This window comes from Saccoglossus kowalevskii, chromosome 3 (genome assembly GCF_978046115.1).
Source record: "Saccoglossus kowalevskii chromosome 3, keSacKowa6.1, whole genome shotgun sequence".
Lineage (NCBI taxonomy): Eukaryota > Metazoa > Hemichordata > Enteropneusta > Harrimaniidae > Saccoglossus > Saccoglossus kowalevskii.
In genome coordinates, this window is record NC_140643.1 from 32608006 (window position 1) to 32623303 (window position 15298).

Sequence of the window (15298 nt, forward strand, 5' to 3'; positions counted from 1 at the left end):
AGAATTTTATAGGCATGCTGTTTTTGATTAAATAATAACGCATGCATATTCATAAGAAACTTCTTAAAATTGATTAGATAATATAAGAACAACAATAATATCAACTACTAAATGTTAGTTCTGAGTAAACAAACAAAATGCAAAAAGCAGCAACATAGACAATATTTGGCCCTTACTGTTGCACAGATATCTTAGTACATGAATGTCACAACTTAAAATAGTTGGTACATAGAAATAAAATCCGACAACAACAAAAACAAGAAAAAAAGGTTACAGCTTTTAACCCTCTTCCTACCGACGCCATAAAATACCATTTGAAAAATGGACACCTATTCTGTCAGCATACTTTTCACACTAACTAGCCAAGACTTTTTGTGTAATTTCACCCAATTTCAATTTTCAATTACTGCATTTTAATTAATCAAATAGACACTAAACTTGGTTTTCCATTTAGAATAGATTATTGTCTCCTCATTTCATGAAATTCAGACACATAAATTAAATTGTACGATTAGAGTAGGGTTACAAAAATATGCTAATTAAGATAACATGACAGCTGTGAATTTTGTTAATAAATCATGAAACCAGAGAGAAAAGTGACCTTGCCTAAAAGAGTAAGTCATGGTTTATCAAGTAACTATGCTACTGGAGAATTTGAATTCTGGGGGGTCCAAAAAAATGCTACCCCCAAAATATGGTTTTGTATGGCTTGGGGTGTTTCCAGTCTAAAATCAATTATATGGTATTTTATGCGTTCAGATTGTGCAGTACGTAAGGCATTTATCTTATGGCATTATATGGCTACAGTAATAATTAAAGATATGGTACTTTATGGTTTCAGAAGGAATAAGTATTCAGCCAGACAATATGGGTTTTTATGGCTTGGGAAAGGAAATCTTTGGTCCATAAAATACCATGTTATGGTAAAATATGGCTTCAGGTTTATCTAGACATTTGGGAGAATATAATTACCTAAATGAGACAATAAAATTCTGTTAAACTCAGAATTTATTTTGAAACTCAAAATGTTGTCAACAGATTTGCCATTTACATGTACTGCCTGTGTAGTAACTTTTTTATGGGCTATAACAGCTGTCATTTTAAAATGTTAATGATCTTCATTTGTTTATAGACTAGTGGCACTAGAAGAATTTGTTTAGCAAAAGAAATGAACATTTCTACAGTTTGACCACTGATATATTTTGGCTAAAGAAAAACTAAGTATGAATATGATAAACAAAAACGTCTGGACAGCTAGAAACAAAAATATGTCTATAGTCTAAACGGATTTGCACCTGTGTATCAAATTTTAATGAAATCCTGATGCTATAGTAACACATGGTTTAGTGAACTCTGACACCATATATTACCATAAAATTTAAAATTTGAAGCCATAATATACCATTACACAATCAAGTATCATATAAAATGACATAAAATACCATATTCAATCTAAGTGTAACTAATTTTACCATAAAAGGCCATAATGTCCATAACAGCTGATACCATAATAAACCATAAATCCATACCAACAGCAATATGGCCCAATCCATAAAAAGCCATGTGTGATTTTTTAGTGATGACTAGAAAAATACCTTTTGTGTATTTCATAAAAGTAGTATAATACATAAAAGACATCATATTAGATATTATGCATACAAGAAATTGTAAGAATATTCCATATTCTAATGTTCAGGAGATGTAAAACCAAAAGGGACAATGTGCAAAAATGGCTATGGTATTTTAAGGTATCAGACAAAAATGCCTCAAAAATGTTTTTTTATGGTGTCGGTAGGATAACACAAAATATATATTGGCTAAAAGAGCGTTAACCTTGGATCTTAGCAGACTTTATCTTTGGAATAACATACTGATATTACTATTGGCTGTTCTTAGGTGATTTAATTGGCTTTGGTCTTGAGTTCTGGTAGTATACTAGTATAAGTTGCCCATAATAGACAGTTGTATGCCATATAGTCAAAGCAAAGTCTCTACTTTTTAAGGAGCCTGGACCTGGGTGAAACCTTCGCAGCTATCCGAAATTCATGAGCATTCACTCGGCCACTCAAAATGTCAGGCAACATGCCAAAAATTGTATACACCCGAGTAGAAACTGTGGTGCTGCTTAAAACCCAGTATTGCACAAAGCAATAATAACAAGCAGCTTGGTGTGATTTATTTCTTGTAGATATCACCCAGATCCTCCCTGTTTTGTTACAGTATGTTCCAGTGTCTTCATTGATCAAGTATATTAAATACATTAAATTAAAATGAACTTTAATAACTTGTTAACATTTTAAAATCCATAAATTGTCTACCTTTAGACCTGTTCTCTTTCTCTTTCGCCCTACACATACTGGTCAGTTCTGAGACTGAAAACCACTTGGTGTTTCCTGTTTGTAACTCAATTTTGTACATGGATGTGTCATCATTAAAATCAACTACTTTTCCCTGTGTCTTGTACTTTCCTGACAATTTAGTTTTTGGCTTAACTTTCACCAACACATTATCATTGATGTCATACATTGATATAGCATGCTTTGACATTTCTCTCTGAACCATTTTGTCAGATTCATTTTTGTTTGATTGAAGAGCTTTACCACGTACCACATCTGCCACTGATATCCATTCTGACAACATTTTTGAAGGTGAATTCTCCCCATAGGATCCAGGCCTGGAAAACTCCACTCTTCCCTATGAATTCCAATTGGGTTTTCAATCAATCAGTACAAGTAAAACAAGTAACCCCCCCCCCCCCACACACCAGCTGTTTACAAACAAATACCGGCACAGGGCTTGAACTTTATAAGTGTGAGGGCACCCATTTTCAAGGCCAAAAATTATAGCAGTACTTTGGTCTCATTGAAATTGTATGGCGAAAATTTTCAAATTTCAAAGGGCACCAAGGCAATCAGGTGGGGCATCTAGGCAATGGCCTCCGTGAAGTTCAAGCCCTGCAAATATGACCACACCCACACACAACGATACATGAACAAATCTGAGAGAGGAGAGAGATCCCCCTAAGAACCTGCAAATTAAATTTGAAACCCTTCTGAATTATGTTATCACAAGAATTTGCAAATATCAATTTCGGGAAAATTTGCTTGCAATTGAAACAGAATTCAAATTTGAACAAAATTAAATCAAACATTTAAGTCAAGGAAAGATATTCAAGGGAGATATTACAGTAATAATATTAGAGCTTCAATTTCACTTGAAATTACAATTAACTGTATCAAAATCTGATAAATTAGCATAACACTCCATTGCACACAACCTACCTTCTCATTTGGAATATCAGGTTGCCTTGAAAATTTATTATTTTGTCTAGCAAAAAATGCTTCAAATGGTGACATCTCTGAAAAAGTGACAGAAAGACATGTTACAGGATGTTTTTATATATACAAATGAAGAGATCTTATGACCTAGGTGCAATAAATAAATCCCCAAAATGACAAAACATTCAACAAAAAGTTGAAACAAGTGAATGAAAATTACACTGTCCACTTCTTTCAACCCTAGTTGTTATGTGCTCAACACAACATGTACCATTTAGAACACAGGCAGAACACATTCAAGGGCGATTCAGTTTAATATGCATTATATAAATAACAAGCAGCCTCTCGGCTGAGATAGCTCCGCTGTTAGTTATGCACATTTCACAAGAAATCTGTACCACAGTATAAGAAAGATGACCTGTATGCAGAGTGAATTTAAGGCATAAATTTGATGTAGGGGATATTTATAATAACAATCAAAATTTAAAGCTGTGAACAGCGTTACACAGGTTCAAGCATATGAACATGAACCAATTGAAAACCCCCATCAATTGATAGACAATCAAGAGAATTGAAGATATCATCACGAAATGAACAAATCTAAAAGAGGTCTACCCAAGGTTAATATACACCAAGTACCAAAACAATCAGACTTGCGGTTTTCAAGAAGAAGTCGAAAAAGTAAAAAGTTGGCGTGAACAATCAGTAATTTGATTAGCTCCGCTTGACAAAGTTGACAAACAAACATGTTCAACTTCAGCTTTGGAAGGGGAGATGGCCAGTTATCATTTAAATCTAAACAAATTATAAATTACTCATGTTCATATCATTATGTATTGTAAACCATCAGGTCTTTGTACAAAATCATGTATGAGAATTAATAAACATGTGTTCCTATACGTGCACCATGGTATGAGTGGGAACAAATAACACAAGTTCAAATACCAATCACTTACTTATAGCTTGGTGATATGTATTGTTGTACAGCTGTTCACATGCTGGAACACTGTCCACCCATTCTATACCTTTTGTTTCAGATAGCTTACTAAATTCATCAAATCTTAGTCGAGATTTAATGGTTCGATGGGAACGCTCAACCTAAAAGTAGTATACATCAAAGAATGCTTAGAAATTTGCAATCAATAATTTTATACTGGATTGTACCAACCACTGTTCAACAAGCAATTTATAAATTTAAAGAAGAAAAATGCTAGTTGAATTGTTTATTTACATGAAATTCAAAAATGCACTACCCGACAACAACCAACAATTCAATGTTTAACTGAAAATTACACAGAAACAGCCTGGATTGACACCGATAAACCCCCACCACCAATCATCACATACATACATACACACACACATGCATGCACACCCATATAATACATACCTTCCCCTGAGATTGAGGATGTCTACTTCGACTTCTGATCATCCGTATATTGAAACTGCTACACAGTATAGGGAGATCGCCTTTAAACTCATTGCCCTGATCACATTGAAGTATTCTGGGGGGACCATAGGAATTGTAAATGGGAAGTAGAACTTCAGCAACTGTAGTTGGTTCTTTGTTGGACAAAGCACGCAAAAATATAAACCTTGAAAATATGTCCTCCAAAGTTAGAATGTAGCGGTATGTAATGCCATTCCGTTCACATGGATGTTTGGACATATCTATGAGATCTATCTGATGAATATCCATTACAGACTGTGCTGTCACAGGTACTAAGGGTGCCTTCCCATCAAATATGGGCTTTTCTCTACCATGTGTTTTACTTTTGTTCAACTCCACTTGGACTACCTTTTCACTGATCCCTGCAAACACTGAATTGAGTCTATAGTGAATTGCACGTGCACCTGACCCTTTCATTGTAGTATGCAGTGTTTCATCTAGGATGAAGCCATGAGGGGGGATTGTCCCCCTTTGGTGTAAAAATTGAGGGGGACTTCACTTTGTCAAGGGGGGAATGGAAATTGATGACAAAACAGATTTTGCTATTAACACAGGTTACGGGTATTGTATTTTTTTATTAAAGTTGGGAGTATAACGGTAAAGTATTATTAACATAATTGTACATGTCTATCTAAAACTGAGAGTGGATTCAAGACAATACTATATTGTACCAAATGACGTTGTAATATGCAAATACAGTAAACCTATCTGAAATGCACTGAAGATTATTATTAGTTATTAGTTACTAATAACTACAGTTCCTGTGCTGCATCATGGCTAAACAGTAATTGAATTTGTGCATGGTCAATAAAATATTTTCACCCTTATCAGTCAGAGTGACTTAATGTAAATATATTTGGTACACAATATACAATAAACATAAAAGGATATGTTGGAATTATGAATATCATGGGTAAGTATATTAATGTTTCTATTCAAATAATAATTATACTGCTGTCATATTAAGAACAATTTTCATGGACCAACTTAAGTTATAAAATTATTTAACTGACAAAAAATTGGATAATAATAAACCATTAGTCAAAAATTTTATATTCATTGTATCAAATAAAAATAATTTCAATAAATTAGTATGGCAAACACAATATAAATTGTGATGACACAATATTATGAGATTTTTGAACCACTGATTTTTTATTTGCCTGCAATATCTAGGTAGAAATATGCTAATTTATTCTATTTGCAAATTTTCTCATCATGGTGAAAATACTGAAACTCAATCAATTGTGTACCACTGCTGTGCTGATTTATTTGATCAATGCTCTGAAGCGGAGAAAAACAGTCAGCCAAACTGAACGAAACAAGCTGAACGGTTCAAACAAAAACAGAGCTGTAACATAGTTGGAATGATTGACAGGTGAACGTAAACACGCAAAAGTTTGCAACATTTTATCTTTTGATCGTGCCGACTAGAAATTTGGGCACGTTGAATTGGCAACGCAACCGGTCAAAACAAATTTATTCTTTCAGGAATATGCGCCGCGATTTTTGGATTCTCCACTGGCGAAGCGATTCCTCATAATCAAAATCCTTGAGTGGGGGACCTTCAATCAGAATGGTCATCAGGCGATTCAATGCGCGCTCCTCAATTCTATTGCGTAGACACGTTTTGATTTTATTCTGGGCTGAGAAGCCCCTCTCGCAAATAGCCGTGTTAACTGGCAGCGTAACGGCAATCTTCGCTAAGATGATCAAATTTGGCACTGTTTGACGGTGGTTGTTGTTTATGAGTTTCCACAACAATGATAGGTTATCACGTGGATAAGCTTGTTGTAGGACGAGCTTTTTCACAACGGACCATTCGTGTCGGGTCTCATCAGGGACAATGATCGGGTCGCAGGGCTTGCCTTGACTGTCGTACTTCGTCTCGCCATAATGACAAATCAGTACTTCGATTCTATCATTGCCGTGGTGGGAGAGTTCGTCAGCTGGTACGAATGACAAGTCACGCATTGCGAGAACATCAAACGCCGATACTACACTGGTACTATCATTTGGAAAACGACTTTCGATGTTCTTGATAAGGTTATCGAGGAATTCGCGTTTGGTCTTCTCAACATAATCGACGTGTTGACGATTTTGTAGTTTGTGTCCCATAAGCTCGCCGTCTTCATTGATTTGCTCTTTTAATTGGGCTTCATAATACCCATGCAGAGATCCACTACGTACATCTTTCAGTTGCTGGACTGTCGTGTCTACGGTAGGTTTAATTGCCGCGACGTCTAAACTGTCCTTTTGAAATATTAAGTTCAGTTTAGTTACAATTGGAATGACATCCATCAAAAACCATGTTATGGCGACGAACTTGTATTGCGTCAGTTGCTTATGTAAACCAACCCCTTTTGGATCTTTATGTAGAACACTCTGATCGAAGTACGTAACAAGTGCGTTCCATGATCGGTAGACTGTTTGCAAAGAATCGTAAAATGCAAACCAGCGCACTGCGTGAATCTCCTTTATCTTCAGCTCAGGGCTATCAAGAATTTTCTCTATCCCCTTAAATCGTGATGAACGGAGCGAAGACTGCTTAAAATAATAAAACAAACTGGTGAGAATTTCTCTGTACTGCTTTAAATATTCAACACCGCCGGCTGCTTGGCTGGTACATAGCGCAAGTCGGTGAGCGACGCAATGAATATTTATTAAAAATGGGTTTGTTCCTTTTAGCTTGGCACTAACTCCATTATTTTTTCCTACCATTACCGATGCTCCGTCACTTCCCAGGCCCATCATTTTTCTAGCATCGAGTTCTCTTTGTTGCACTGCGACGACCAGTTTGTCGGTAATTGATGCCGCATCTTTTTCAAGGAGGTGATAATTACCGAGGAAATGAGATTCCACATCGAATCCTTCATTTACCATACGTATATACATAACCAGCCTCCCAGTCACCGATATATCAGTGCTTTCGTCTGTAAGGATGCTGAACATATCACAGCTCTGAATACGTTTCGAGACTTTAGTTGTTATAACGTCGCTAATTGTTTGCTGTAAGTCTTCGGCTGTCGTGGACGACTGATAGGTAGCATTACCGCCAACCTGCAAGTTGCCAACATGTTCGCAACCAGACTCGCGCAATAACTCTAATAATGAAGAATATTTATCGGTAGCAATAGCCTCTTTAGCTAACCAATATACGGTTTTCATTGCTGTGATAACGGCGTCTTGCTTTTTGGTAAGGACGGTAGAGACGGCTGCTTCCATGTCCGCTCGCATTATCGTAGCTTTTACAGCTTCCAAATGCAAAGCGCTGCTGGCGTGTCGTGCAACAGTCGATGTGCGGTAGTTTTTACAACCGTCGGCGTCAGTGAATGGGTTTCGCTTTCCAGATTTGAGACATATTCTGCACTTCATGCCCGTGCCATCTTTCGGTTGTTCCAGCCATTCAGACCATCCCGGTTTACTGAGCCATGACGACTGAAAATTACTTTGCTTCCCCCTTTTAGCAGGTGGCGACGACGGGTCTACACATGACTCCAGATCGAGAGGTCCTACAGCGTTGTCAGTTTCTTCGTTTTGCGTTGCATTATTTGCATCATTGCTTTCGTCGACTTCGTCTTCATTTTCATCGACGTTTTTCTTGAAAAACGTTGTTATTAGTCGACCCCTTTTCATGATATTCACGTAGTAAATAACTAGGATGCCGCACAGAAAACCAGGACACAGAACGTAAATTTGAAACTGGCGCTCAATGAAAACCAGAATCACGTCACAAGTTTAATTAAAAATTAAAACAATGATTTCACTCCCTCGGATAATTAAGGAATCGTACTTCAAAATAGTTTATTCATCACAAATTTAACAGGGGAAGCACCGTTTTTTACGGAGCGTTGATGGAATCTACTTGATAAAATGTAACAACAAAAAACACACACGCAATCACACGTAAGAGTTTATTCATCACGTACTAGTATCAACCAGGAAGGCAACATTTTTTGGAAGAGCTTTGATGGAATATACATCATAAAATGTAACAAAAACAATTCCAGGCACGTGGCATTCACGCACACTACTGCCCTGGAAGCAATTAACTTCCCTCGCGTAGGATATACAATGTTGCATTTGCAATATTACTCGTGCCCAATACGTGCTATGTAAGTGGTTCAGTCCAAAAAGTGTGTGTCAGACGCGTGTTCCGTCTCATTTGAGGGAGTGGCTGGGAGTGGTAATAAGATCGATTTTGCGCGATGATCGCCCCGTCCTCCTTTGAGTGGCGGCGCTGAGTTCAAGTATTTGCGCGAATCGCGCAATCGCGCGCCCTGGATGAAACACTGAGTATAGTAGTACATAACTACTTTGGACACATCTTCCTTTGGCACCAAAATTCTACCATTAAATAAAATCAGTTCAGTTGTTTTCCCAGTCAAAGGATAAATTGTATTATCAACAGTGTAGCCATGGTCAGCTTTGTGAAGTGTTTTGTAAACACTCCTTCTGATTGGCCCCTTTGGTAAGTCCGTCAAGACTTTTTGCTTAGACAAAATATCAAGCATGACCTTGTACTTTTCACATGTTGGAGAGATCACAGAGCCTAAATTAGGCATGCTGAAACCTAAGGGAATAAAACAAATTAGTAAACGATTAGAAAATCAAATGAACCAATAATTTCAGCAAACATGTGACAGAGCTATAGGTACCTCTCCTTATTACAAGCCTATAATGACTCACAACCTGGAGCCTGTGTTTTAGAATAGGGATATTTCACATTTTAGGGAGGTACACATTTACACTTGTTACTAACATTTATACATATTTTATGCTTGAACTCAACATTCTGGCCAATTCTCTGACAAATGTATTGTTTTAGAGGATACCCCCCTCCCTAAAAGGCATGCAATAAAAAAAAATATATAAACAAGGTTTACTTGAGAAAAAAAACAGGAAAAATAGTTGGTCAATACTTGCTATTTAAACCCTCCACTATGAATGTGATTGGTTCATTAGTGATTTGAGAACTCTAAAGCAGCCCTCTAAGTAGCTGTGGCAATCACATTTTCAGACTGGCCACAACAAATATTTTCTTGGTAGCCAGGTGGCCACTACATTTATTTTACTTGGCTACCAATACTACATATAATTTTCAAGGCTAAAAATTAACAGTAGTCTAAGGCACATAGGCTACCAGTTCTTCTCCAGGGGCCACCATTGTTGAACATTAGTAGCCCAATAGGACTACTAGAAATTTATAAAACTAGAATTTATCATCAAAACAAAGTATGGAACAACAAACTGGATATCATTCATGAAATGAGTATTGACAGTCACATCTGTTTATGACTTGAACCACAAATGTTGGCTACTAAAAATTACTATGGGCTACCAGTTTTCCAATTTACCAGCTACCAACAGAATTTCAAATATTTTGCTACAACCATACGCTGCCCCCCCCCCCGAGACTACATATGATTTTTTTCAACATAGGTCAACAAACATATTTTTCAGATATGATGGGATGTTTCTGTCAAAGGAACCAATTATAAACTGCCCAAAAATGAATTTTGGGTCATTTTGTGTGTGTGGAATAAGGAGTTAACATAAGAGTACATTAGAGTAAAGCAAATCCCTTCTCACTGGTTTTCCAGGATCACTCAGTTTTGTTTCAAAATGGTAGCGAACAGTCGGATAGTTTAGCGCAAGATGTTGTGTTGCCCGATATCTTGACGGATTTTTTTTCAGTTGTAAACGGGTACTGTCAGTGAGTCGACAGTAATCAAAGTACATTGCGCTGTTCAGGTCGACATGAATCAAACTAATAACATACTACAAAGTAATACAATGAACACGGAATATTTCGCGGGCTCGAATATTGCTTGACACAGCCCGTACCACTTGGCCTGTACTGTACAGTGCGCCCGGGACACTGCCGTTCCAGCGAATAGATCCGTCGGTCAGACAATCAGACTGATTCACTTGCCCGTTTTTCATATGCTGGAATTTCCACTAATTATGAATAACTCACCTGTACTGTGTTGCTTTATGTCACCTCTCTGTACACCTATTTTATCGTATGGCGATCTGAAATCCGGTCTGCAGGTTTCGCGTTCTGAGAAAATAAAAAAAAAATGGCGACCTTGTATGTGCGCCCTAGGTAACTGAAAACTCGTAATTCGGCGTAAATTAAATGGATAATTGCACCAATACTGTTTGAGAAGAAAAAATATTAAAACAATTGGTATACTATCTCACTTTTGGTAGAATATGTATAAATTTTCTACAAAATTGTATAATACGTTCATTCCATGCAAAATAATTACGAAAAACTAATGAAAACTTCGAAATATAATGTAATGTAGGCCCCTATGGCGTTAAAAACCCCTACGGACGCTTAACAAACGATGTAAATCAATCACTAGAAATGAACACTATTGAAATTGAAAACAACTCGATTGCCACACTTCCAGGGAAAGACAAAAGACTTGACGTGTGCATAGACGATTGTAATGCTGATGAAGATACTAAAAATAACGCCAATACTGACAACATAACTGTACCCATGGTAACTGCAACAGGTGTGCCGATTAGTGGAACAGATATTGCTGAGACTGATAACTCCACACTAACTGGAACAACTAACGACAAAGAGATGGTAGAAGCCTGCCCTTCGTTCTCAATGCCGCCGGGATTTAAATGTTCATTTACTGTCACCAGTGACGCAAATGAGGATACACGTACAACTAAACAAGGGATTGTACCAGTTAGAGTTGCAACAAAGGCAAAGGTACGAACGCCACCCGTGTTTTCACTGCCCAGTACCATTTCATGCTCTTCATTCGCATTTTCTGACAACACAAAACGTACATCAAACGTTTCGGAAGTTTTTAATACAAAAAACACTGTTCCTGCCGATATTTCAGACGATGGAGATGACATAGAATCTGTGTCTTCTGATATATCAAACGTATCCTACATCACAAATGATGAAAATACAATTGAAAATGAAAGGCTATTATCAACTGAATCACTAAGGAATTTCCTAGAAGACTCCTTCAACTCGAAACGAATTATTGAACACGCAATTGAATTTTGCCCTGACTTGAAACTTCTAATTAGATCGCTAACATGTCTACGCAAAAGTACGGAAACTAACAGTAAGAATAAATTACGAATTCAACGAATTACATCGAAGCTTAACAAACATTATATCGAGGCATGTAAAAGTCGGGGAAAACAGAGAGCAGAAAGCACCAATGAAGAAATCCAAAAAACATTACACTAGACGTGGACAAAATTTGAAATAAAAATGAACAGTAATGAACTGAAAACGAAATTAAATAACTGATTGATTACTACTCTGTTATTATATACGTTATGTATTATAAGTTATATATATTTGAAATCATTTATATATCATTTACATATCCCGCTCGAGACATTGTACATATATGTTATTTGTATTTTTCATTTTAATTGCATTGTACACTATCAATTATAGTTTGTCCTTACCTGTACTGGTTGTAAACCACTTATTCGTTAACAATTAATTATTTGTTTGCTTATGTATTACCATTAATATGCAATAGTTATGTAAATATTTCATAGTACCAGATTTTATAACTCGAGAATAAATACAATATCATGTATGTATGTGTGTGTGTGTGTGTGTGTGTGTGTGTGCGTGTGCGTGTGCGTGTGCGTGTGCGCGCGTGTGCGCGTGTGCGCGTGTGCATTTGTGCATGTATGTATGTATGTCACTTTTTTTGTTCCACCGTTATCTCAACAACCACTAATCAAATTTTGATGAAACTTGGTACATAGATGCTCTGGGATAATGCGCAGAGTTGATTAGGTTTTGGTAAAAATCTATGAATATTAATTACCTAATTTGCATGATAATTAGCTGATTTTTAGCTGTTTCAAGACTGTTCCACTGATATCTGAAGAACCACTCATTGGATTTTGATGAAATTTGGCATATGGATGCTCTGAACTAGTGCGCAGATTTGATTAGTTTTGGGTAAAAATCTATGAATATTAATTACCTAATTTGCATGATAATTAACTGATTTTAAGCTGTTCTATGACTTTTCCACTGATTTTTGAAGAACCACTCATTGGATTTCAATGAAACTTGGCTCATGGATGCTCTGAACTAATGCACAGATTTTATTAGTTTTGGGTAAAAATCTGTTAATATTATTAATTACCTAATTTACATAATGATTAATCATTTTTCAGCTTTTCTACTGATATCTCAAGTACTAATCATAACATTTCAATAAAACTTGGTACATAGGTGTCCTATGACACTGCACAGACCTGATGGTTTTTAGGGTAATATCAGTACATATTAATTACCTAATTTGCATAATTAATTAACTTTCAGCTTTTGATATTTCGAGTAGTAATGATCACGTTTCAATGAAACTTGGTACATAGTTACTTGAGGACTGTGCAGAGACCTAATTAGTTTTTTGGTAAATATTTGTGCACATTAATCACCTTATTAGCATAATTAGTTAATTTTCAGCTTTTCACCTGATATCTCAAGTACTAATCATCACATTTCAATGAGACTTGCGACATAGATATTCTAGGACTATGCAGAGACCTGATTAATTTTGAGATAAAAAATTGTGCCTATTAATTACCTAATTTGCATAATTAGTTAATTTTTTGCTGTTCTATGGCTGTTGCACTGATGTCTAAAAACCACTCATTGGATTTCAATGAAACTTTTAAATAGTACCCATCACATTTCAATGAACCTAAGACTATGCACCATATTAGTTTTTGGTAAATATTTATGCTTCTTAATCACCTAATTAACATAATTAATACTAATATCTCAAGTATTGATCATCACATTTGAATAAAACTTGGTACATAAATGCTCTAGGACAATAGACAGCCTGATTAATTTTGGGTTAAAATCTGTTCATATTAATTCTCTAATTAGCATAATAATTAATATTTTTTTGGTTCTAATCACATTCCAATGAAACTTGGTACATTGTGCAGACCTTATTAGTTTTACACCTAAATCTGTTCATATTAGTTACCTTATTTGCATAATTAGTTTTCAGCTATTCCATCAATATCTCAAGTATAAGTAATTTTGAATTAATTTTTAATGTGTCTCCAAAACTCTCAGCACACGGGAGTTCTTTCTAAGCTTTCTTTGATTGTAGTTCGGTTTCAAATGAAACAACCGCGGAAAATGGCCGTGCGTAGTGAGGAGATTGACCACAAAATTGAAGGCTGCCCGTGGCAGAGGCACTATTGCGTAAAGCGCAAAGGCCTCTGGGAAGGAGATTGGACACAACGGTGTCATTGTTCACAAACAAGCGTCTACCCATGAGCGTTTGCATTTTTAGCGTGTGTTGATATCGTCGCTTGGTCCTCAATTCCCGCGCGTGCGAAGGTGACGACCCTGTGACACACTGTAATTATATGGAAATAGTGTACAAGACTATTCTCCAAATTACTATTCATGAAGCAGTGCTTTCACTTTCGGTCAACTAATGAGGAGAATGAACCCTTATTGGGGTCGGCTACCTATCCAGTATTTCAAGCAGTCTGTCTAGTATCTCAGACATACGATCTATATGAATGGACATTAACACACAGACAGAGGGACGTGATTTGTACTGTAATTGATCCAAGCTCGCAGTGATTATCGCCTAGTGACTGCAGAATATTGCTCACGGTCTTCTGTTAAATCATTCCGAGTTTTGAAAATAATATATAAATATTTGAAAATAAATATAACATACATGTACTTACATTATTATTACATCATTGTCAGCTCTACTGAAAGGCGATACTTTCGAGAGCAGCAAGCACACAGAGTCAGAAAAACGCAATATGTGCACATAAAGCAGTCGGGTACAGAATATTCAATTATAAATTAGTAAACGGATTTGTCTGGAGTCGGTTTGTTGTGAAGTAGATCCCATGGACGAGTTATATAAATATATAAACATTTGAAAATAAATATAACATACATGTACTTAGATTATTATTACGTCATTGTCAGCTCTACTGAAAGGCAATATTGTCGGAAGCAGCAAGCACACCGAGTCAGAAAAACTTGTCAAAATTTGAAAAATCAATATTTTTGCGCAAAGTGGAATTCCTAAATTATCGTGGATATGACGATGGACTTAGATAGAAATAATGTGTCAAGCTATTCTTCAAATTAATATTCACCATGCGAAGCTTACGCTTTCGTTTCATCGTCAGGGAAATGGGTCTGTCCATTATCTCAGGGGTAACTCGCTATCCAGTACTCACACGGTCTGCCTCGCATTTCGGGCATGCAAGCGATATGATTGAGAATTTGGCACACAGATCGGAAGACACAATTTGTTCATGTATTTGACACCGATCCTCTATCATTGTCAGGGGAGACTGGAATTATGCATACCAAACCTGCATGACAAGCAATCACTGACAAATAATAATCAAACTGTCCAGTTCAGACCCACCGTCTCCACTTACAAACAGAACAGCGCTTATCTATCTGGCTTGACAATGTTTATGTATGTTTTATATCTATTTTTATATACTAATAGTTTAGCTTATTTATTTTTGTTCGTTTCTAAATAAT

At 36.3% G+C, this 15298-nt stretch overlaps 1 protein-coding gene and 1 long non-coding RNA gene across 2 annotated transcripts; both read right to left on the reverse strand.

The window, feature by feature from the left end:
* Positions 1–6207: 6207 nt before the first annotated feature.
* Positions 6208–8364, reverse strand: LOC146747837 (uncharacterized protein C17orf113-like). The gene has a single exon (XM_085497457.1). It carries the CDS (start codon positions 8362–8364, stop codon positions 6208–6210), a length of 2157 nt encoding a protein of 718 aa, XP_085353583.1.
* A 264-nt stretch (positions 8365–8628) lies between these two features.
* Positions 8629–10817, reverse strand: LOC146747838 (uncharacterized). The gene is made up of 2 exons (XR_014928885.1): positions 10709–10817; positions 8629–9301 (listed from the first exon to the last, which is right to left on the reverse strand). It is a non-coding gene; the product is annotated as an uncharacterized LOC146747838 (long non-coding RNA).
* Between the last annotated feature and the right edge of the window lie 4481 nt (positions 10818–15298).